We start from the raw sequence: 23696 nt of genomic DNA on the forward strand, positions 1-23696 counted from the left end.
AATCAAATTGGTCGACTGCACCTACAAATGTTGTAAAGCTAGAACCTATTAAACAATATGATTTATATTTAGGCCTTATTTTCTGTCTGTGACCTATAAGTAAAAATAGTAAGGGCCTGTAGATATTTAATTGCAATCACTTTTAAAATTGTTATTGCAATCTATAGTAAATTATAGCTTGATAACATTAGATTAAGACCAAAAACTTTAATGTCGTAAGAAGAAATAAAATTTAGGTATTGCTAGTTTGTACCAATCACTTTGGCGTATGAGTGACGTTTTTGATTAAGACAAATAGCGTTGATTTGTATAAAACTAATAAAAAAAAAAGCATCTATACGATTTTGGTATTATCTTGTTTGATTTGAGCATATAATTTCCACATTTTTAATTGCAGGCATTTATATAAGTACCTCAGGCATTTCGAAATATCGATTGGAAACGGAGTGAAATCCATATAAAGAATCGTTAAACGAAATCGATTGAAAACAGTTAATGTCGCAATTCACATAAGAGTTAGGCCAAGAAAAGTCTGCAACGATTTCGATAGCATACGCAGTGCAAGTGTTATATTTCAAAGAAGTTTGACGTTTAAAATAGCACTGCGTGTGCTGTCAAAATCGTTGCAGACTTTTCTTGGTCTAACTCTACGTATTCTTAAGATATGCCAAGAATAGGAGTAAGAAAATTCAAATAAGGAGATAGCGGCGCGATTCGGGAAATGAATTAGAGATTAACTAGATACGATATAGTTAAGATATGTGACGTTCCACGGATAAAGGTACCTTATGGCGGTTGGCGCTTACCCTATTATTAACGCCGCTCCAATATTATTGCGGCGCTATGCGACGTAAGCGCCAGCCGCCATAAGGTACATTTTGCCGTGGAACGTCACATATCTTTGCTATTTCATATCTAGTGAATCTCTAATTCATTTCCCGAATCGAGCCGTAGGGGCCATTTTGTACAAAATTATACCATTTGATTTAACAAGGCTATATAGCCTTGTAGTATTGATAAATGAAAGAGTTGTATGATTGGAATCACAATTTATTATCTTACAGAGATAGTTCTTATTATACATTTGTCTACTCTACCCAAGCCGGACCATAGCACCAACCCAACTGAAACAGAAATAGCAAAATTATCATAAGCACTAAGGGTGGCCTAAAAATACGTTGACGTTTTTTCTAATTATTTTATTAAGTACCTAACTAACTAACTAAGAACTAACACAAAGTAAGTTAGGCCAAGTGCGAGTCGGACTCGCGTTCCAAGGGTTCCGTACATTAAGTCCGACTCACGCTTGACTGCACTTATAGGTAAAGAACTATTTTGTGTATTTATTAAAAAAAAAACCGGGACTGGTCATTTTTTGGCTATTTTCTTAAATAACTTCTAACCTATATATTTTAAAATTATAAAAAAAATATATTTGAAATTCTCAAAATGAGACATATAACACGATATAGTTTAAATAACTTTATTTTAAAATTTTCTCATTTGCCCCTCAAAAGTGGCCCCCATGTTTAAAATTCATTTATTTACGTTACAAGTCCGTCTTTGGGTCACTAATTTACATATGTGTATTTAATTTCAACTTAATTGGTCCAGTAGTTTCCGAGAAAATAGGCTGTGACAGACGGACAGACAGACAGACAGAAGCACGAGTGATCCTATAAGGGTTCCGTTTTTCCTTTTTAGGTACGGAACCCTAAAAATTAAAACTAGTCTTTTTATGCAACAAAAATTAATTGTCTTCAAAATAGCCTCCTTTCGCTTTGATACACAAACGATTTTTCACGATTTCGGGGTTGGTCCCATAGTAAAAGTTGCTCAGTATAATCCCAAGACCTCCCTGGCAACGGGAATACAGTAATTTTTTAGCCAAGCAGATCTGCTCTTAAGCATACCAAAGGTTAATATTGACTGCAGCTGGCATATGAGTGAATAATGTATTACCTCGAGTGTCAGTTTACTTCCAGCGGTTGTTCTCGTAGTCCCACTTGGAGGCGAGACCGTCCACGGGGTTCACCTTCATGTCCAGCATGCGCTTCAGCTGCGCCTTCTGTTTCTCTTCGCTGAAGGAGTCGGGCAGCGGGCTGTACACTGTAAGGATATGGGAAATTTAGTTTGGGAATATGTGATGTTGTATTTGAGGAAAAAATTGTAATGTTATATTATGAATTATAAGTTTAACATAACTGATGAATAGATTTAAGGATGGTCGTTTTTAATCAAAAGGTTTACCCGTCAACATGGTTCTTAGATTTTAACGCATTACAATCACTGTTATACAATAATGTCAGGGTTTTTTTAAATCACAGATTTTGAGTTACGAAAAGTTATATGGGTTCTGACGCCCATAAACTCGTCTTAGACTCTAAATCAGAAAGAAATGTGCTGATCTACACTCATCAAACATCTTTTTATTTAACTGTTGCTAAAAGTGTGCTAAATTCTATTTACCGAACAGTTTCATGCCCATGTAGATCCAGACAGACAGAGAAGCCAGGATAAGACCCCATCCGACAACTCCCTTCCACTCCCCCGTGGGAGCCTTGAACTCAGCAAAGGTCTGGCAGAAGGACGCGCGGTATAAAGCTTTCTTTTCTTCTAGCGTCAGCTTCTTCCAGTCAGCCTTTTCCTTTTCGCGGAGGACCTGTTTTGAATATTTAGTTAGATTTTTATTAGACAAAGCTTATTGGTGATTGGGTTGGTAAAAGTCCACTGGATAATCATAATCGTCAAAGCTGACAGAAAGTGGGCGTGGCATTGATCGTAGAACCTCTGCCCGCTGAATAGGTAACATTAGGCAAAGCTCTGTGTAGGTGGCACCATTAGCACATACAGTAAACAAACCTCATTGTCATCATCAATGTCACATCATTCGTCACTAGGTCAATCACATGGCCTACCGTGAAACACGACAATTGAAAATTCGGTTTCTGCCTCTCTATCACTCTTGCTTATTCAATCGATAGATAAAGAAATTTTGATTTTCGCGTTTCGTGGTAGGCCACCTGTAAACAAACCGCCTTGGTGCAAACCTATTTTGAGTAGTGAAAACTTGTCAAAAAGGCCTAGTATGTATAAGTTACACTATGGTTTACTAAACAAATTAGTGCTGCACTCTGGCGGCAGAACATTGCAGTAATACTCCCAATTAAGTAACCGTATCTGAAGACTCATTAAAAGAAGGCAATGATTGTTGGTTTAGTCAAGATCGCATGGAACCATTGATTTGATTACTACAAAATCTTCCTTTGAATCTTCGAGTAGTTGGTAGGCTTGAGTCGGTCCTGAACTAAGAACTATTAAGAATGAAATCCCATCAAGGACCGAAAGGAACTAAATCTTTTTGCGCGCTCTTAATCGGTCTTTAGGTCCTTTAGTTCAGTGGGATTCGAGAGCGCTTGACTGAGTGAAACGTAAAATAGACGGAACGAAACGGTTGTCAATGTCGCTGGCACGAGTGTGAACGAGATGAAAGAACGACGTGACACTCCTAAGCCCGTAAAATATGAAGGAAAATCAAATATATTTCGACATATTTCACATTTTTTAATTATGTTAAGGTGTTTTAATGTTAAATACCGACACATCGTATCGTACAAGTTGAATTGTATTCAGTTACCAAAGATTGGAAAGAAACCAATGAAAAATCGACTCCTATTCATTCCCGGCTCTCAACGACCGAACTGAACTAAAGGAACTAAAAGACCGAACTAGTTCGTTTGACCGATTGACCGAGAGCGGAGCGCTCTCTGTAGTGACCGAGCAGGCACAAGCCTAGTAGTTGGACTGGAGCGACTTATGGATTTTATACCTACTGCATCTCTTTCTAGCAGGGCTCCATGACTGGTCAGGAGCTTTCAGGTCAACTGTTTCCTTTTTCGGGCTTTAAGATTTGCCTCTTCCTTTCCGAGGGAGCAACCACATACCTTGATGTCTGGGGTGTCGGGGCGGAAGCGGACGGCGGGCAGGGGGAAGTCGGGCCTGTCCACGTAGTTGGGTTGTCCGTTGAAGCCGTAGCCCACCCACTCGCGGCTGCCGATCTAACAACACATCAAGTTGTAATATCATTAGCAATTTCTTTTTAATGTATTACATTAGGATGTAATTATTAGGATGTCATTTGAATGAGAAGAAAGCGCTGGTGGCCTAGCGGTAAGAGCGTGCGACTTTCAATCTGGAGGTCGCGGGTTCAAACCCCGGCTCTTACCAATGAGTTTTTCGTAACTTATGTACGAAATATTATTTTATATTTACCAGTTGCTTTTCGGTGAAGGAAAACATCGTGAGCAAACATGACTAATCCCAATAAGGTCAGATGGCAGTCGCTTTGGTAAAAACTAGTGCCTACGTCAATTCTTGGGATTAGTTGTCAAAGACCCCAGGCTCCCATGAGCCGTGGCAAAATGCCGCGATAACGCGAGGAAGATTTGAATGAGAAGAAGTTTTTACTTCTTCTTCAAGTGTTAAATTGCTTGTAAAGCCACTATTTAACTTTGACAGGCTGGTACTAACTTCCAATAAGATAATGATAATTACCTTGGACAGCTCACTCATGGCACGGGTGCCAGCGGGAACGCGGACTGCATCTAGCAGCGCTCGGCGCATCAGGTAGTTAGCCATACTGGAAATATAACAAATGATTAAAATGTTTAACGGTGGCAATAGGTACATACAAGTGTTTTTAACTAGTCACAACATTTGAAGTTAACAAGGTTACTTACATTTATACCTACTAATAATTAAAATGTTTAGTAGTTTCTCTTATAGGCTTTTTGTATCAATTATTATTCCTAGATACAAGATAGGCTGAGCCTAGTGTAGGACCCAGAGCAACCTGAATTGTATATTTCTTAGCCAAGGTATTAACCACCAACCAACTGTACCAACTGTATTTAGTACTATTTATTTAGGAAAATTTTACCTTATTAGTTTAAAATAAATTTTAGAAGTTTTGATTGTGACCCATTATTGACTAGCGATGCCACGCAGCATTACTATTTGTATGAAAGGTCAGGTTTTACACGATTTCAAATGAAATTTCATTTGAATACTAGAAAAATTTCTAACTTTGACACCCAACATTAATTTGGCATTATTTAATTGGTTTATTAAGCAAGTTCCTGATAATATGGCATAATTTACCCAGTTACCGAAGCTTTAATTATAGAAAATATGTACAAAAAGATAAACCATCATAAGAAATCATAACATAAGACAATGTGAGTTGAAGGACATTTTGCCAGCTTACTTTATAAGTATTCCGACTGAATATTTGCAGGTTTTTTAAATATGTAGTTGTTGAAGACAAAAACTTAGGTAAAGAAACAGTAATCACGCAAACTATTAAATGTTTCTCTCTAGCTTTATACTTGAAACGGGACATAGTCTAGTTGTAATTTTATTATTGAGCTATTTGCACAAACAATGCATGTTAGTATATTATATTATTTAAGAGGAATTTATCCTTATTTTTTAAAAAGTTACTTGATAAATAATTACCTAAGATGTAATACTATACTACAAATAAGGAAAATACTAAAATAAAATATGATGGTAGAAACTTTGCAATATGAAGTTAAGTTATATTAAGGTTTCAAATAGATTTTTATTTCCAATACGGATGGATTAGCACACCAATTAAATAGGTTATAGATAATTATTTACCAAATGATAAGGTTACGTTATGACAATCGATAGCATGGTTACATAACGGGAAATGTTGAGAAAACTCCATTCAGGATTACTTAAATGTACACCAAAACTTACGCAATCACTAAAATACTTGTTTTATTAATCTTAAAGACAAGAGAACATCACTAATTGCAAGAATTAAATGAAATTCCAAATTCCAATCGGCACTTTTCGAATGTCAATTTTAGTCATGTACTTACCTGTTTGAAACGATATATTACTTTCAAACTATCATAAATAAACACACATCACATAACAAAAGAAAATAGATGAAATAACTTGGAAATATTACCTGGAAAATTTAGTTTCTTTTCACGTGAAATATTTTATCACCACCCAATATGACTGAAAAATTCCAGTGACATCTGACGGATATTTAGCGAAGTAGTAGCGATTCGTTCCACGCACTTTTGTTTGGCTGGTTTGACTTTGACAAAGGAGAAGAGCAGCATTTTATGTTTAAAATGAAATAAAATAACATTGAAACAGTACAATATTTCAAAAATATATCTATAGCGATTTTTCTCAGCACTTGATAGTGCGAAGTTGAGAACCAAAAAATACACAACACCGAGAAAACAAATAATGGCAAGCAAAATAACTGTTTGTGCAATCGCGAATGTAGAGCGCGAGAGGGTTCACGAATGGGCTTTAAAGGCCCCTGTACATATTGGGCCAACGCAGGCCAGTCTCAGGGACGCACCCATGCGGTAGAATGAGATAGCAACATCACTTGCTCCCTCTAAACGCATAAATGCGTCCCCCGGACTGGCCCACGCTGGCCCAATATGTACAGGGGCCTTACGCGTTGTTTCCATGTCCCTTTTAAGCCCCCCATTCACACTCCTACCGTGTAGGCCGCCTACGAGCCGTCCTACCGTTTAGCCGTTTGTAGGACGGCTCGTAGTCCGCAACCCCCATACACTCGGAGTAATTAACAATGGAGCCGCCATTAACAGGCGTTCCCCTCTGTCGAAAATAGGCGGCCAATGGTCAACCACATGTCAACCATATGTATGGACTGACGTTTATCAGACATGCTATCTTAGATTCCTTTAAAACTCCTAAGTGAAATTTAGGTTTAGTTAATTTAGTTTAAGTTTAATTTAGTTTAAGTTAAAGCTTTGTATCTGCATCTAATCTAAGCAAACTTTTTCATTACATATTTGTTATATTTATAAGGCATGACGTCACTAACTTAGCACATAATTTTGACCTGTTTAAATAAGTAGGTACCTACAATGTACATCAAATAATTATCAGTTTCCCTTTTTTGTGCCAACCATTGCATAATTTTGTTGTAATCCGTGGATAATGTCGTTGGTTATGCATTAAGTTAATTTTAATTCTACTACTAAATGTAACACTGTATTGTATAGCTGTTTGGTATCCCTAAAATGAATAAAATAAAATGACGTACCTATACATTTGATGTGCCCCTCCCCCGCAAAAAACGGCAGACTATTTTGTACCGAAAATTTTAGACATGGCGTCTCCGTTGGTTATATCCTCTAAGCCCATACACAATCCTACCAAACGAGACGGACTACGAGGCGGCCTACACGGTAGGAGTGTGAATGGGGGGCTTTAGCAGCAAGCTAGCAGAAGTGACAGGCGAAAGGATAGACTCCTTTCCGTCAAGGGCGATAAAAATGCAGTAAATTTTACTCCAATGTTTTATTAATTACAGTGTTCATGACGTTCGCAAAAATTGTGTATATTTCACTTTTCCCTATTAATTGATTACTGTCGTTAATTTGTTTTTTAAACGGTTTTGGATCTATACTCAATCCTTCGTCACTTGTGTCTGATTTCGCTCGTCGATGGATTTTCTCCTCAACATCTGTCAAATAAAGGAAAGTTAGTATGGTGTCTGAATCTTTAATTTTACGAGTATCTGTATTTTTCAGATTATTGCGTAACGGACTATGATCAGTAGACTTGTAGACGTCGGTTTGTGAGTTTAACTCACTGCTTATTTCCAGCTGTTCTATTAATTTTTGGATTTCATGTTTTACAATATCGTCTGAAATATCATTTGCAAGTTCAACATGACCTATTTCTTCTTTATCGGTAGTAGGTTCACGATTTTCTTTCCAAATTATTTTGTCAATACCAAAATTTTTATCAACTTCTGGATTTTGCACTTGTTTATTATTTTCATTTTGAGTAGCTTCATGATATTCCTGATATTTAGGCAAATTATTTGTACCATCATATTCCAAGTCAATAGGATGTGGATTCCCAAGAATATTTGGAGGATTTGGAGGGACGTAACCCTTATGCACAGTGTGGTTATTTGTTTGTGGCATTTGTTTATTTCCGATCTGAAAATTGACTACAGTAGTAGGATTACGATGTTTTTTTCTTAAAACAGAATCGTCGTTTTTAACTACTGGAAGTTGTTTTTTGATTAAAGTAACACCTGTTTCTCTTGATATGGATTCTACGGGACCAATATTATCAGTCATTGATTTTTTTGCTGAACCAGCGTTCTCAGGGAAATCAGATTCAGAATCCATATTGAAATGATTATCCGGTGGTTCTGTCACTCTAACGTTCTCTATCTGAATTTCTCTTGACTCTGTTGGTTTTGGTTCAAAATCAATTACTTTGGTTGCGCGATCTACTGGATTCATAGTTATACCATCAGAATCAACGTCACTTCTGTACACATTCGTTTCTTCTAGAGATGTATTCTTGGCTTCTTCTTCCTCTTTGGTTTCAGGATCTTCATTGTGTTGATCTTCTTCTCTTAATGCATTACCGGTTTCTTCTTCTTGAGTCCGATAAGAATCAATAATTTGATGTACTCCTACTGGATTATTTTCGGTACCAGGTTCAATGTATTTTATTTCGGGGTCTTGTTCTTCCTCTGGTAAACTTATCTCTTGTTTTTGGGGAGTTCCAGGTTGTATGTTTCGAATTAGATCCGCACTCTCTTTGCTTTGCATTCCAAGCTTTTTAAGTTCATTCAGCACTATTTCAAGGTGTTCATCTATGTGTGCAGTGTCTTGGGCTGGCTCGGTATTTGTCCCTTCACGTTGTAAGGGGATTGGTGCTGTTTCCTCGCCGAGCCCGTATAGAATGATTTTTTTATCCAATATTCTAAAGGGTCGTTCTGTTGTAGTACTGCGACTGATTCGAATTTTCTCCTGAAATGTAACCAGAGAGGGTTATCATGGGAAACCATAAAAAAAACAACGCGTTGCACTCCGGAAGTGCCGGCAGAAGTGAAAACTCAACGACATTGTAACTCAAAATATTAATAACAGCGCCATCTAGTGCAAAATGTCTGCAGCACTATGTATAATTGAGGTTAACGCCATCTAGCGTTATTTCCTCGAATGCGACGAAACTTGAAACCCCTAAGCACATCACTGTGAGTACTAGAGTTAGATTAATACCAGTTTGAGGGAAACTCACTAGGTGGCATTTAAATCAAACACAATGACATTGTTCGTCACACGTGACGTCACGCAAGCGCCCTGCGCCGCCAAAACGAAACAGCAGGCTCAGGCATACATTTTCGCCGCGCGGTAGAAAGAGAGGGTTACGCCTTACGCCTTACGCCTTATGCTGTCTCGAGTTTAACATTTTTTCCCCACCTCAAAAAGTGCACAGCGCCGCTATAGTTATTTGTACAACAAGAGATCAAAGTTTGATATTCCTTCGAGTGCTTATTTTGAGTCCCGTGCAAGCGAAAGATTCTATAATTTAGAATCTTGAGCGTAGTAAGGGATTCAAAAGCGCACGAGATGTAAATAACTTTGATCTCGTGTAGTACACAAAATTTTTCACCCTAAGCAGTGAGAACATACCTAGAGGGACAGAGATAATAGAACCCAAGTATATCGAACTTGTATTAGACCCCGCATGTTGAAATGACATTTGACTATAAAGGTCACTTGAATGTCATTTTGTCTCACTCAGTGAGCAAAATCGCATTTTGCTCACTGAGTGAGACAAAATGACTCAGTGAGCAAAATCGCATTTTGCTCACTGTTTTTAAGAAGCAAAGTACCCTTGTTCGTGCTGCTGAGGTGAAAAAGAAGTTTTCACTTCAAAAATCAAAAAGTTTTCGTATAGTCCGCGTTTTGTATGTTGATTGATAAATCCGTGCGAGCTGATTCAAAACACTGTCTTGCTCACTGGTCGTACGCTTAACCGCGTAAGCAAGCGGGCATATAGGGAGAGATCCCTGTACTGGTTTAGTACCTACTGAAACTGGGGATTTCCAGTTCTCTATATGCAAACTCAAGCATCTAAGTTGACAGGAGTGCAGTTACCTGATCCATGAGGGCTTGAATCCAGTCGGCATAGAACCCGACCTTGGTGAACACTGTGGGCGTGTCAGGTCGTCCGCAAATCGGAGAGCCAAAGCTGGTGACGCCCACCAGGTACATACCCGTGACGGCCGGGTCGCCTACGTCTTGCTGGAGAAAAAAGGAGTATGAAGGCTTAGTTTGATTGTTTAATAACTCCGACGCATGGTCTAATAAAACATGGTCTTCTATTCCCAGAGTGACACGGGCCTACGTCACAATAACATTGCCACTTTATTTCAACATAACATGTTACATGGGTACATTATAGCTATGGTTAATAAGTTAAAATATTTCTTTATAATTTTCATTTATAATGTATTTTATCTTAAATTTTACAATAACACGTCATTTTTAATTATTCGTTAGCAATATCTTCCGATTCACGAAAGAAATTTCAGACGTTCGGGTAGTTCTGTTTACATTACTGGCAACACAGGATAGCGCTGTCACATTTGACAATTCGGATCTAGATAACTTCATGCCCTGACCGTCATCCTTGTCGAACGCGTGTTAATTGTTATTTCCTTCTCGCTCAGTGTCAGCAGTGGCAGTGTTTTCCAAACTTTTCACGTCGTAAGCTTGGTAATTAATGTGTAACTGTGAATTAGTTTTTTAAACGTTTGTCTTGTATAGATAAATAAAGTTTAATTTAATACATTAGATTTGTTTTATTTTACTATGTTTCTACATGAATAACTTAAAATTAATGCCGTTAAAATAATTTTCACCGTTGGTTAAAATTCTCCCACATTTTAAAGTTTGAGAACCTGTAAACAGCATGATGACGTAGGCCCGTGTCAGTTAGGTCATACGCGAATCTCGGAATAGAGTACCAGGCGGAGTATATTATTATACCATGCTCCGACGGACGGACGGCAATGACTAGTGAAACTCATTATGGCATGAGTTATGGAAATCTCCCTCGCCCCGTGTTGAATGTAGTACCTAATGTTCAGTTTTTATAGTTGTGGGCAATTTCCATAACTCATGCCATAATGAGTTTCACTAGTCATTGCCATTGTGAGATTGGGATCTCACAATAGGTGTCACAGTTCTATCGATTTTTCCACAACCCCTTATATAGTAAATAGCCGAAAGGGATAGTGCCATACATTACAAACGGACAGCATGATTCGACCCTAGACCGCTGTCAAACTTCGGTTCTGTAGGAAGTTTCCTTTCTGTACGGTAGTACTATTTATTCTGTGATCCTACCATCTATGTTGCGCGTGGAACCATGTCGGAACAGACTAGTATTGGACTTACATTGCATGCACCTTCGCCTCTTGATATGAAACCGGCGCAGAAATTTGTTCTAGTTACGTACTTCCTGAAATAATTTTAAGTTTATTATAATTTGGGCACCTTCCTTTAAGTCAGAGAAACATACAATCGCTCTACTATCACTACATAAGCCCCCTCTACATTCGTGCGCGAATCGCGGCGCGAAGCCGCGCACGCGAGTGTGAGTCGAGTTCTCAGATCTGCGAAATCGACTCCACACTCGCGTTCGCGGCTTCGCGCCGCGATTCGCGCACGAGTGTGGAGCGGGCTATAAGTCTACGTACGTCTGCTGACCAATGACGGAATATTTGGAATCTCATGGAATTGTCATGGAATGGAATCGGAACCCAAATCTGGTATCAAAATGGAACGTGGTAGTAGTCGTAAACTCTCTATTGTACAGAAACATAATGAAAGTATTTTTCACCTCAGCAGCTCGAACAAGGGTACTTTGCTTCTTAAAAACAGTGAGCAAAATGCGATTTTGCTCACTGAATCATTTTGTCTCACTCAGTGAGCAAAATCGCATTTTGCTCAATGAGTGTCTCACTCAGTGAGCAAAATGCGATTTTGCTCACTGAGTGAGACAAAATGACATTCAAGTGACCTTTATAGTCAAATGTCATTTCAACATGCGGGGTCTAATACAAGTTCGATATACTTGGGTTCTATTATCTCTGTCCCTCTAGGTATGTTCTCACTGCTTAGGGTGAAAAATTTTGTGTACTACACGAGATTAAAGTTATTTACATCTCGTGCGCTTTTGAATCCCTTACTACGCTCAAGATTCTAAATTAGATTCACTCGCTACGCTTTATTATTATAGAATCTTTCGCTTGCACGGGACTCAAAATAAGCACTCGAAGAAATATCAAACTTTGATCTCTTGTTGTACAAATAACTATTTTTATAGAAAAGGGTTCATATTTGCACCTTAGGACACGCGCTTCACCAGAGGGATTGTAAGTACGGTCGTTGTCTGCCTTAAAGTTTTATTTTCTTAAAGGTTTGAAGGTCGTATACATAATGATTATGTATAGTATGTGTTGAATAATGTTTACTTACTTTCCGTATACTTCCCTGCACGACTCTCTATCGTAGTAGTCCAGACTAGCCGCATGTAACTTTTTTCTATGATATTGTACATTGCTCTCCTGTAGAAATAATCAAACAATTGTGCGATTTGTGCGATGCCATTAGATGGCTTGGCGATATGACGTGGTCGCTTAAAATGAGTTTCATAAAAATGCGGGTAACAGTAACTTTAAGGGCAATGGAGCGAGGTAAGGTCAGTTTCACTATTTTCACTAGACTTAGGTTAGGTATATCGACTGGAATATGGTCCCGTGATTACCTTTTGTATTGTTTTTCAGCTCCAATCGACGGCCCCGAGCTCGTTCAGATCTTTCACGACCTCATCGCTCCAGCGATTCCTAGGACGCCCAACCGGTCGTCGACCATCCGGACGGCCCGAGTAGGTACGCTTCCAAACCGCTCGATCTTCACCCATACGGACCACGTACCCGAGCCATCGGAGTCTTGAGGCTTTCGTTTCTCCTACTATGTTGGGCTCGGCCACCAGATCTTCGATTTCCTGGTTCCTGGTTTGGTGGTTAGAAACGGCGCTAGACGGAGAAGTATGGCGTTCCTTAGTGTCAGATGCCAAGATCGGGTCGCTGCGCCACGGCAGTAAGTAAGTAAGTAGTAAGTATTGTTTTCCAGATCCCAATATTTCGACGCAGTTACAAGTATGGAAAACAATACAAAAGGTATATCCTCGTCATCATCCTCGGTTCGGGTCCTCACAGTGAAGTAGATAAACTAGGTAAGTATACAAAAGGTAATCACGGTTCATATCCCGGTTGAAGACATAAGTCTAGTGAAACTAACCGTAAATAATTCAAAACTGTTCGTCAGTTTCTTTCTGCAATTGAATTTTAGATCTTCGGGTGATCCAAGAATCCAAGGTGGTTGATATAGCTCAGTTGATGCTGATAACATTTTTCGCTGTAACCCTATCATGTAGGGTGGTTTTGGATAGATCTAATATCAAAACGAATAGGTGTTTTCAACAACCATTTTTTGGTAAATTGAATATTAATGCTTACTAATATCCCCCGATTGTGACGGTCGGATTACTACCGGAGACTAAGCCGAACATGGTCTTAGCCAGCTTTTTTTTCTAATGCCAAAGACTTACCCCTGTAGCGCCCCACCCAAGAATAGTAATGGGCGGCGTGTTTTCGGGCAAAGCGGACGCAGCTCGGTCAATCTCGATCTTCTTCACGTTCTTATGCCTGAATCTGAGGACCCTTTGGAGCTGCATGACAGCTAGGTTACCGTGCAGGGTTTTAGGATCGTATGAGGGATGGAAGTACACTCCTGTACAGGGAGGGTACATATTGAAATTTGTGACAGCACTTAAACGCGAGTGTGGAGTCGATTTCGCTGATCTGCGATCTCGACTCCACACTCGCGTTCGCGGCTTCGCGCCGCGATTCGCCGACGAGTGTGGAGTGGGCTGTACATTTTGCAACGAGGGGGGCAATGCTCTGGTTTCCTATAGTTCGTTTTTTTTAGCATTAGAAATAAGGTAAACAATCTTGATGTGTCTTTTTATTGAAAAACACGTTTTAAAAATAAGTCACGGCAAATATGTAAAAATTATGAATCTAATACGATCATTTGTATTCTTCTGCTTTCATCAGTAATAGTTATTGATTTTTCAAAAGCGTTTTTCAATTAAAAGACATGTCAAGATCGCTTACCTTCTTTCAAGTTCTTTCTAATGCTAAAAAAAACGAACTATAGGATAGCGGTGCCATCATATAGCGGCCGTCTCCATACAATTACTACGACATCCATATTTAGCTGTATTATTTAGTATGGAGACGGTCGCTATATGACGGCACCGCTATCCTAGGAAAACCGATCTTAAGCGAGATTTTGTAAACGAGGTCTATATAATTCACGACAGCCGCAGGCCGGAGTGAAATGTTTTTCATCACACTTGCGAAGAAAAAACTAAATGTTAAGCGAAATAATTATTAAATACCGTGACATTTCAAACAATCGTCCGCCATATTGTCATTTCTCGACAGGTTAGGTATCGAAGGCACACTTCGGCATTCAGCCACGATTGAAAATTGTCTAAAATATTAGCGACTTACGTATGACAGGGATAATCTCGCCGCCTAAGAAGAAGTAGTTAGATCCGGCGCGGATGGCGATGAAGCTGGGGTTCTCGCGGTAGAAGCGATTGTTGTGGGCGCTGAAACAGACGGGTCGATCGCTAAAATATGGTAAAGGTCATTAGGCTGATAATTGGTATATACTTTTAATGAGTTCCCAAATAGTCCTATGCTCATCCCCATTTTAGGGATAGCCCCAACATTCCGCGAACTTTTGGACCCTCCCCTCGTAGTTCGTACGTAGGTACCTGCTTACTGTTGACTGTTTGGCCGCTCCCCGCGCCGCGCGCCGCGTGCGTCCAGTCCGCGGCCTACGGGGATCTATCTCGGAAACATTCGATATCATTATATGGGGGTTTTCGGAGGCGAAAAATCGATCTAGGTCTTAGCTCTGGTAAAACGCGCAATTTTTGAGTTTTTATAATGTTTTTATGTGTTACTATAGAAATAAACATACTAATACTTACAGCTGCAAACATGAGGCAGCGGTGATGACGAGGTCGTCTTTAATGATGGAACCGGCACAGTAGAACACGTTCAAAATGTGAACGCTCACTATGAACGGATAGTTTTTGATCTTGACTGTCTTTCCCCTGAAGATCCGCCGGGTCGGAGTGTCATCTGGATCTGTCGGATTATATTAGTAGTTATTTAAAGGTCAAGGTTTTGACCTCCTGAGACCCAGAAACAATTGATTTGTTTTTGAAATTGGAACCCTTAGTTACACAATAAAAACCGGACAAGTGCGAGTCGGACTCGCCCACCGAGGGTTCCGTACTTTTTAGTATTTGTTGTTATAGCGGAAACAGAAATACATCATCTGTGAAAATTTCAACTGCCTAGCTATCACGGTTCATGAGATAGAGCCTGGTGACAGACGGACGGACGGACAGCGGAGTCTTAGTAATAGGGTCCCGTTAAAATAGATTTTGGAATATGTACAAATAATTGTACGCAGGGACTTAGGAGGTCAATAGCCTCACTCACTATATTTGAATAATTTTTACTGCAAGTGGATTATTCCGTTAAATTCCGGATATTTCACCACAAAAAAAACCAAACCAGCAATCAAACCAAACAAACGAGACAAACCAACAAGCTTTGTAAGTAGAAAGAGGCATCCAATTTCAAAAATCTAGGCACAAAGGAGCGGACTGACAAAGCTGACTTTCCAGAGTACAAAATGTGTACCAAAGCGATTTACAGCCATCGCTAAAATTCGGATCCGTCAAGAAAATAAGCTCTTACTCCAAAATGGATTCTCTTCAATGGCTGTTCCACTACCAGCAGCGTCAGTATCGTTAGTATTCAAATCATTGTCATCAAGTCTTGTTAAGTTCGGCTTCGTGTCCCAATCCAGTCTTTGCAGGTATAAATGGGCTAACGCTTTAACATTCTCGGGGTTACTAGCATACGTTTCGAGATATTCCACGATTTTACCGTTGAGTAGTTTGTTGTTGTCTACTGTTATATTTTCTTCGGCCAATGCATCATCTAAGGCTGAGGAAAAAATTGCGTATTAGACACTATAGCCACGCTCAAGAAGTGGAGATGACAGAAGAATATTGTTACGCGCTCTGACCTTTCTAGGCCAATCAAATTATCTACTTCCAAAAAAAGCGTTTTGAGGAATTACTTCTCAGCAAGGTGGAAATCATTTTAATATCTTCATTTGGTTCTAAATTAGTGTAATTCGAGTTTGCTCCATTCCAGAAATTGTAGAAAATTTTTTGTTCTTTTTCAGTAGGTGTTTTGCTTGTAGTTCAAAGACGGTACATCCGACGGAAAATTTGCTCTAATCATCATAAAAATTGACATCTGAAGATCCGAAAGGTACCTTAATATGAATACGATTACACAAAAAAAAAGATTACAATCTTTGACTACGTATTCATATTAAGGTAAAACCTATACATAGAAAAAACATAGTGAAAACTAAAAAGTGTCACGAAATGGCCCCATCTCAGCATGTTGCTGACGACTTACAGCGTTGATCTTCTGATGAGACAATCAAGTGAGAAATAATCGCGGAAGATAACAGACAAAAAAAAAGAAAATAAAGGAAAGAAACATAAAATAAACCGAAAAATAAATTACACACAGTTTACACAACTAATACAAAAAAGAGATACAACATGACGACAAGTAAATACATGACACTAAGTTACAGTAGATAGATAGATAAATAGAATACTCTTTATTGGCACACCTCAGTAAAAATATACAAAATGAAACACGAAAAAAAAGAAGAAGAATTACACGGATCAACCGATCGAACATATAACGGTTCCCAGTTGACTATGGAACCCTAAAAATATATAAGATTGCCAGATATGCATCAAAAATCTACTCGGACTATGGCGTACGAACGCCTCTTACCAGTTTCCCATGCTAGCGATCCATACAAGTCATCGCTTTCGTCATCTCCAGTAGAGTTAGTCCACCCAGTCGCTAGTCTACTCAATACTTCTCTGCTCCCCTTCTCTCTCACAGTCAGATTCACGTAGTGATTAAATATGACAGCAAACTCCTGTAGTTTTGACTCGTTTGGAGCGAATATTTGACTTGATACGCCTTTTAACAATCCTGCTGCTATAATGTCCTGGGGTAGTTCAATAAGGCCCTGGATTGAGTGTAAACAACATAAAACTGTCCAGAAAATAAAGGTAACCATGTGAATACCGGAAACCAAACGTTTTCGAGGGAACTGTGTAAGCGTTATCAGTAAACTATTTATGATATTATTTTAAAGTGTGATTTGGTATTTATTTCGACATGTTGTAACTGTGCTAGTGTTATAACAAGAAGTAGTAGGTAGGTAGCTAAAGAATAAAATATTTCGACATTGGTGACTTGACTATTATTTCAATGGAACTTAATAAAACAATTCTACGTTGAAGGCCTTCACCTTCATATGAGGAGGGGTTCGTGCGTAAAAATAAACCTAAAACTAAATAATTAATAATCCACCACTAAATATATACTAATTATTTTCTTTTTATCTTACGTTTCCCAAAACTGTGTACTTAACTTTTGATACTTGCATGAAATAAAAGGCTTTTTATTTATTTTTATTCTACGCCAGAGTTATAAAATTTTAATTTTATACTTACTATAATTTATTAACTGATAGAATGAGAAACACGGAACTGCGCTCCAGAACTAGAGTTGTAGATGTAGGTGTCAAGACCGCTAAGCTTAAGTGGGACTGGGCTGGACATGTCTGCCGCATGCTCCGTGAAAGGTGGGCCAAAATGGTTACGGAGTGGGACCCACGGAACACCATAGATGGTGCTGGCCGGAGTGCAGGCAGACCGAAAAGGAGACGGGACGACTTGGACGCATTTTTTCCGGATTGGCGGGAAACTACAAAAGACAGGGTTGAGTGGAGGAAGCGAGGAGAGGCCTTTGCCCAGCAGTGGGACACTTAACCAGGCTAATTAAAAAAAAAACTTACTTAAGTTGTGTTTCTGTCATTTTACTGACAAAATTTATGGGGTTTGAAACATTGACCATCAGTTGAGGTACACAGTAAAGTGAAAAGCAACGTACTCCAATGCAATGGTCCTATAAATGTTATAATTAGACCAGTGGTCTATCTCTTAACGCTACGATTCCATTAGCTGCAGAATTTAGAGGCGGCAAACTTTATTATTGGAAGTCCTTGGTTTGGATTTGGATGATATATTTTTCTACTCGTCGACTGTAATGGTTGAATTAAGATTTCGTATACCAAACTGTAATTTACATGTATGGGCTCCCAAATCAACTATAATATTCATTTCGAAAGGGTTTAGTTAACTATAATGAATATGACTTATCACGTGGCGCCGCGGTCCAGTGGAAAAGACACCAACGCGCAACTATTTATATAATCAAGCTTTTCAATCTCGTGCCTTCATGCTGAGTGGCCTAAACACGGTACTCGACTTAAAAGCTCTCTATTATATCACGATTGTATAAAATACTATTTATTTAGGTAACAGTTTTTACCATGTAGGTACATATTTTAACTTAGCTATTCAATCACCCCAAACTTTGAGGCACCTTTAGTAGGTAGATATCTAATAAGGGCTAGTAGTAGGTATTTGCTGTGTTGTTCGCAGATGTTGTTAGTGAATCGTTTATACAATTTTATAATATTATGTTGGTATTATATCGCATACCTATAAATAAAACAACGAAAATCAATTATCATTTTTATTTGTTTTTTATTTAATACGTAACACATTTAATTCAATTTTTGCTTTGTTGTCGTCATTACTTCAAACTATCTTCCAATTTATAGATTGTAATACGATATAATTTTAGAAACCGTTAGTAAAGTAAGGTCTTATCAATTATGAAAATAGTTTGGAAATGTGTGGAAATGTGTGATCTAAATTCTATTAGGCGTTAGTAAGAACATTCTTTCAATGGTTGTACCTGATTCACTTAAGGTAGATATTTTCGGAAGAGTATTGTCCAATGGAACCATCGTTGTACTATGTTCCTCACTATCATCAATCTCTACTACTCTTAATCTCCTTCTTAATTTTACATCTTCAAACTTTCTCCTACGAAAAGTACGTAAGTTCGCGAGATCTTGTTCGTCTTTGTTACTAACATCAACATCATAGTATACAGGTGTAGATTCCGTGGTTGTGGTGTCTACAGGAGTAGGTTCCGTGGTTGTGGTGTCTACATGTGTAGGTTCCGTGGTTGCGGTAGGTTTCCTTGTCCAACCACTCCAACCAGCACACTCGGTGGTCGTTTCTGTTGTTGTATCTGTTGTTGTTTCTTCGGTGCTTGTACTTTCATCCGATGATGATGATTCCTAAAAAAAAACAATAAACTGTATGCCATTTGGGTTAGAACCCAATGGGATAAGGTAGACATTTGACGGTATTTTGGAACAGTCACCTGAAATAATATGTTACTCTTCGAAGGCCGCAAAAATATGTGACACGTTCTTATGGCTGCACAAATAAGATCGTGTCAGATATTTTTGCGGCCTTCGTTGTGTAACATATTATTAATGATTTATATTTCTGTTAATAGCTACCTAGTTACTATATGTACCTACCAATCAACGCATTTTAATAGATTTATCTTTTTTTATTGTGAAACGTACCACATTAAAATCTATAAATTGTACATACCAGATCTATCACAATTAAAAAGTGAATTTAGGCTAACGTGATTCAACCCACATATTTAGATTGCCAGTCTAAAGCGCAACGGAATTGGTTTTGTAGTATTATTATTTATCTAGTACGATTAATCGGTCGGTGGGAATCGTACATTATATATATCTAGTATAATGTACGATTCCCATCGACCGGCTGGAGTCGGGCTGCGCCGGAGCGCATTTTCGATGTGCTTATACCATTATGTTTGGCAGAAGCGATGGAGTCCGTCCGGAGCCGTCCCCGTCCGCGAGGAGTCGACCGGCTTGCGGCTGTTCAAATGTGAAATGCGCTCCGACTCCACCCGTTCTGTGGGAATCGTACTAAATGGTCAATCTATCAGCAACTTCGCTTCCTAAACATTGCCCAGTCGTAATATTTTTGACAGATGTTTATTAATACCAACGGAGTCTGTGAGCTTTAGTCTGATGATGATGATGATGATGATGATGTTAGGTTCAGCCACTAGGTCTTCGATCTCACGGATATCGCTGGTGCGACATGGTGGAGGCTTCGAGTGCGCGAACTTCGAGTCAACAATTGGCGAGAGTTCGCACAGGACCGAGAAAAGTGGCGCTGTCTTGTGTCGGAGGCCAAGTCTCATTTTGGGTCGCTGAGCCAACGGAGTAAGTAATTTATTAATACCAGGGACATGTCCATGATCTCTTGAATCCAGTCTGCGTAGTAGCCAACGTTGGTGAAGACTGTAGGAGCGTCCCATTGCCCACAGTTAGGGGGGCCAAAACTGACAACACCCACTAGCACCCCATCGACCACCGCAGGGTTACCTCCATCGCCCTGTGATCGAGAGTTATAGAGGTATATGTATTGCTGGTATAACCAGCAAGCCGTTCTCAAGCAAGAAAAAGTTTACCTGAGGGCTTGTTCGACGTGTTGCCATCCTATCACACTTACGTACGAATGTACAAGTGCCACAGAGAGGCAACACGTCGACCGTGGTTCGCTGTAGGCCCTCTGCTGTGATCGCCCCTTAAGCAAATAGGAGGTATATTTTTAGAACACCTATTCCATAATAAAAAGCAGTAGAAATTAACGAAGATGATATAAAAGCCATACTCAGCCTTTTGTTTTAACTATGAGGACCACAAAGACGGCTTTGTCTTGTAGCCCAGGGACGCAAGATGAATTTGCTTAAAATTGACGTTACTTGTCGGACCACCTAAAAAGCGGCACTCGGGTTGTATGGTTGGCTGCGATAGATTGATAGAGCCATTTGAAGGAGAAAAATAGTCATCTTACATTGCATGCTCCCTCGTGATGTTCACTGAGCGCACAAAAGTTCGTTGTTCTCACGAAGTTCCTGTAGAGTTGTTAAAACAAACAAGTAAGTAGGTAATTATTTGTAATAACATTGATACTTAGCTGGTGCGGTCACGAAATGCACTCGACGTTGTTGCCGACCGCCATACATTTGGTGGAAACAATGGTATTTCGAAAGATGACAACCAAAACTCACTATGTAATTCCTAAAAAATAATATTACAGAAATCAACCTTATTTTGGTTATTATACGGTTCACTGTGGCTATGAACTTGTGGTGGCAATTAGTAAGTTTTGGTTGTCACCTAACGGTATGATAATAGTTAATTTTTATTTAATTTTATTTTCTTCTGGTCTCAGCTTGAATAGGTAAAATGTAAAGTAAAGTAGGGTAGTTAAAGTGTATACTTACTCAGTATATGTATCTACGCACTCTTCTTGAGGACTGACTGTCAAGACAGCCTTGTGGATCAAATTCCATAAAGCGTTAAAGATTTTGTTGTGGTACTGAAAAAAAATTACATTAGAAAACTATTCCTACTTTTAAAATTAATCAAGTCAATAAAGTAATTTATATTATTACTTCATTGACTTGTTACTAAATTAATTACCTACCTAATATTATAAATATTTGCGAAAATTGTAATTAATCATGTAATTGTATCTAACTTTAAACGACTGAGTGACTATAGGCATCGGTATATCACTGACAAATATTTTCACATGTCTATCTTGACTGAATGTATAATGGGAAGCAATGTATTTAAATTAAGATCTTATGTTACTATATGTTCATTGTGAATAAACGATTTCATTCATTCATTCAATCATCACACCACCATAATTTTAAGTATTTTTAGAGATTCTAGGTTGAAGTACCTATACTTAGTTACTTACAGTCTTAGCACCCCAACCAGCAATGGTCACTTCAGTACCCTCGGGCACATCACCGTCGGTACTGATCTCTATCTTGCGTACTCTCCTCCTTTCGAAGATGAGGTGTCTCTCCAGTCTCATGATGACCAGGTTGTCTTGCAAATTTTCCTCATCGTATGAAGGGTGAAAGTAAACATTTGTGATTTGGACCACCTTTCCCTCTAATCTGTAATAGTTCGTGCCAATGCGAACAGAGAGGAGACCAAGAGTTTGAGGTGTAGAGGTTTCTTCCGTGACGACTGTCTTTGGTGGATAAGTTTCGTAGCTCGAGCTTTTGCCTGATTCGTCCGAGTTAATCATTATTTTATTGTCGTTTAGTGTCTCTGTAGTGGTCTCAAAAAGGATAGTTTCAGTTCTATCAGCGATGGTTGCATCGGTATCGATCGTGATTGTATCGGTCGTGATTGTATCGGTCGTGATTGTATCGGTTGTGGTCTCATCAGTGGTGGTCGCTTCTGGTGTAGTGCTGGTGCGACGTATCCATTCTTGCCACCTGCATTCAAAGTTAGATAAGTGGTTCAGCATAAGGCTAGAGCACGGCTAGAGCCACAAGGCCCCCCGAATCTTTAAACATGCATACTCTTAATTGTTCTATTAGCAAAGCAAAAAATCCACTATTTACTTATTTACCTTTTCAAACAACTGGCGGCGGTTATGACCAGGTCGGATTTGATGATAGTGCCGCCACACACGAACCGGCCTAACACGTGAACGGTCACCAAGAAAGGAAAGTGCTTGATCTTCGTTTTGTGTCCGCGGAAGATGCGTCGAGCGGGAGTGTGCACTGGGGATAAATAATTTAAGGAATTAATTTGTGAATTTGAAGAAGATAAGTACAAAGATAATGAAATACGTCATATCATTTGTTAAATGCTATCTCTATCTACTGATCCCACAGCAGATGTGCATAGGCTCTCTTTCACGTCGGGTAGACACATGCCTACTAAAGTCAGCAGATCGAACGTGCGAATGTGTTGACAATGGTCAAGTATAGATGATATTGATATCTTCGTAGAGGTATTAAGAAGTTATCATAAACGGTAAATTAAGCAATAATTGGAATTTTTAATAGGACTGTAATCTCACCCCTGTAATGATTTTCCTCGGTACTTGTTTCTCGTGAATCTGATTCGCTTCTTGTGAAATCCCTATCTTGGAAAAAATCTTCTGATTTCTGATAACGCTCAGTAACTCGGTGTGGCTTCTTAGGAAATTTAGTCGCACTTAAAGTTTTCTTAATAAAGTCATCTTCTTGTATTATATTTAAATTTGAAGTAAACATTTCTTTACGAAATCCGTTTATCGCTGTCGTTAAAACTAAATTACTATAGTTATATGTGATATCGGTTATTGTTGGTTTGGTTACTTCTTTACTACTTTCATTTTCTACAGGAGTCAGCCTAGTGAAGTAGTTTTCTTTATCTTTAGTCAATACTTCAGCTGATTCTTTATCATTGTCTGTTTTTAATTCCTGACTCGAAAGTTTTTGGTGAACATCATAAACGAAGGGTGATGTTACTATGGGGTATGGCAGCCACTGTTTCAAACCATGAGTTGCGTTGAAGAAACAGACGATAGCCCAAAATTGGATGATCACCATGAAGATATCGATTATTGAAAAATTATAACAAATGTTTGAAACCTTTAAGTAAATTGTAAAATGTTACCACATTAAAGTCTTTTCTTTGTATGAATTGTTTTATTGCAAGTCGTAAATATAGGTTTCTAACGGTATGTTGCAATATGTGTTTTCGTAATATTAATACATCTAAGTCAATAACTTTTATCAGGAAGCAAAG

At 38.8% G+C, this 23696-nt stretch overlaps 3 protein-coding genes across 3 annotated transcripts; all 3 read right to left on the bottom strand.

The window, feature by feature from the left end:
- Positions 1–1029: 1029 nt before the first annotated feature.
- Positions 1030–6156, bottom strand: LOC134800507 (cytochrome c oxidase subunit 4 isoform 1, mitochondrial-like). The gene is made up of 6 exons (XM_063772977.1): positions 6002–6156; positions 4555–4639; positions 3945–4058; positions 2470–2662; positions 1963–2109; positions 1030–1124 (listed from the first exon to the last, which is right to left on the bottom strand). Exons 2-5 carry the CDS (start codon positions 4636–4638, stop codon positions 1976–1978), a joined length of 525 nt encoding a protein of 174 aa, XP_063629047.1. The 5' UTR covers position 4639; positions 6002–6156; the 3' UTR covers positions 1030–1124; positions 1963–1975.
- Positions 6157–7368: 1212 nt separating this feature from the next.
- LOC134800508 (uncharacterized) lies at positions 7369–17331 on the bottom strand. Its single transcript, XM_063772978.1, has 9 exons — positions 16892–17331; positions 15761–16012; positions 14980–15139; positions 14492–14592; positions 13522–13703; positions 12387–12475; positions 11304–11367; positions 9999–10145; positions 7369–8864 (listed from the first exon to the last, which is right to left on the bottom strand). Exons 1-9 carry the CDS (start codon positions 17184–17186, stop codon positions 7374–7376), a joined length of 2781 nt encoding a protein of 926 aa, XP_063629048.1. The 5' UTR covers positions 17187–17331; the 3' UTR covers positions 7369–7373.
- Positions 17332–18705: 1374 nt separating this feature from the next.
- LOC134800941 (uncharacterized) lies at positions 18706–23602 on the bottom strand. Its single transcript, XM_063773471.1, has 7 exons — positions 22984–23602; positions 22528–22681; positions 21859–22390; positions 21374–21468; positions 20941–21001; positions 20326–20478; positions 18706–19328 (listed from the first exon to the last, which is right to left on the bottom strand). Exons 1-7 carry the CDS (start codon positions 23495–23497, stop codon positions 18891–18893), a joined length of 1947 nt encoding a protein of 648 aa, XP_063629541.1. The 5' UTR covers positions 23498–23602; the 3' UTR covers positions 18706–18890.
- Positions 23603–23696: the final 94 nt, after the last annotated feature.

The sequence above is a fragment of the Cydia splendana genome, chromosome 20 (assembly GCF_910591565.1).
Source record: "Cydia splendana chromosome 20, ilCydSple1.2, whole genome shotgun sequence".
NCBI lineage: Eukaryota > Metazoa > Arthropoda > Insecta > Lepidoptera > Tortricidae > Cydia > Cydia splendana.

What these genes read in the sequence shown, in the direction of transcription:
- LOC134800507 (XM_063772977.1), bottom strand. Translation starts at nt 4,638, where the DNA reads ATGGCTAACTACCTGATGCGCCGAGCGCTGCTAGATGCAGTCCGCGTT. An exon ending in CCATGAGTGAGCTGTCCAAG is followed by an intron (nt 4,059 to 4,554) that starts GTAATTATCATT and finishes ATGTGTTGTTAG; the next exon opens with ATCGGCAGCCGCGAGTGGGT. An exon ending in CATGGGCATGAAACTGTTCG is followed by an intron (nt 2,110 to 2,469) that starts GTAAATAGAATT and finishes ATATCCTTACAG; the next exon opens with TGTACAGCCCGCTGCCCGAC.
- LOC134800508 (XM_063772978.1), bottom strand. Translation starts at nt 17,186, where the DNA reads ATGGTTACCTTTATTTTCTGGACAGTTTTATGTTGTTTACACTCAATC. An exon ending in ATCGCTAGCATGGGAAACTG is followed by an intron (nt 16,013 to 16,891) that starts GTAAGAGGCGTT and finishes TTTTTTCCTCAG; the next exon opens with CCTTAGATGATGCATTGGCC. An exon ending in TGCAGGGAAGTATACGGAAA is followed by an intron (nt 11,368 to 12,386) that starts GTAAGTAAACAT and finishes AAATTATTTCAG; the next exon opens with GAAGTACGTAACTAGAACAA.
- LOC134800941 (XM_063773471.1), bottom strand. Translation starts at nt 23,497, where the DNA reads ATGGTGATCATCCAATTTTGGGCTATCGTCTGTTTCTTCAACGCAACT. An exon ending in GCCGCCAGTTGTTTGAAAAG is followed by an intron (nt 22,391 to 22,527) that starts GTAAATAAGTAA and finishes CTTTGAATGCAG; the next exon opens with GTGGCAAGAATGGATACGTC. An exon ending in CTGGTTGGGGTGCTAAGACT is followed by an intron (nt 21,469 to 21,858) that starts GTAAGTAACTAA and finishes ATTTTTTTTCAG; the next exon opens with TACCACAACAAAATCTTTAA.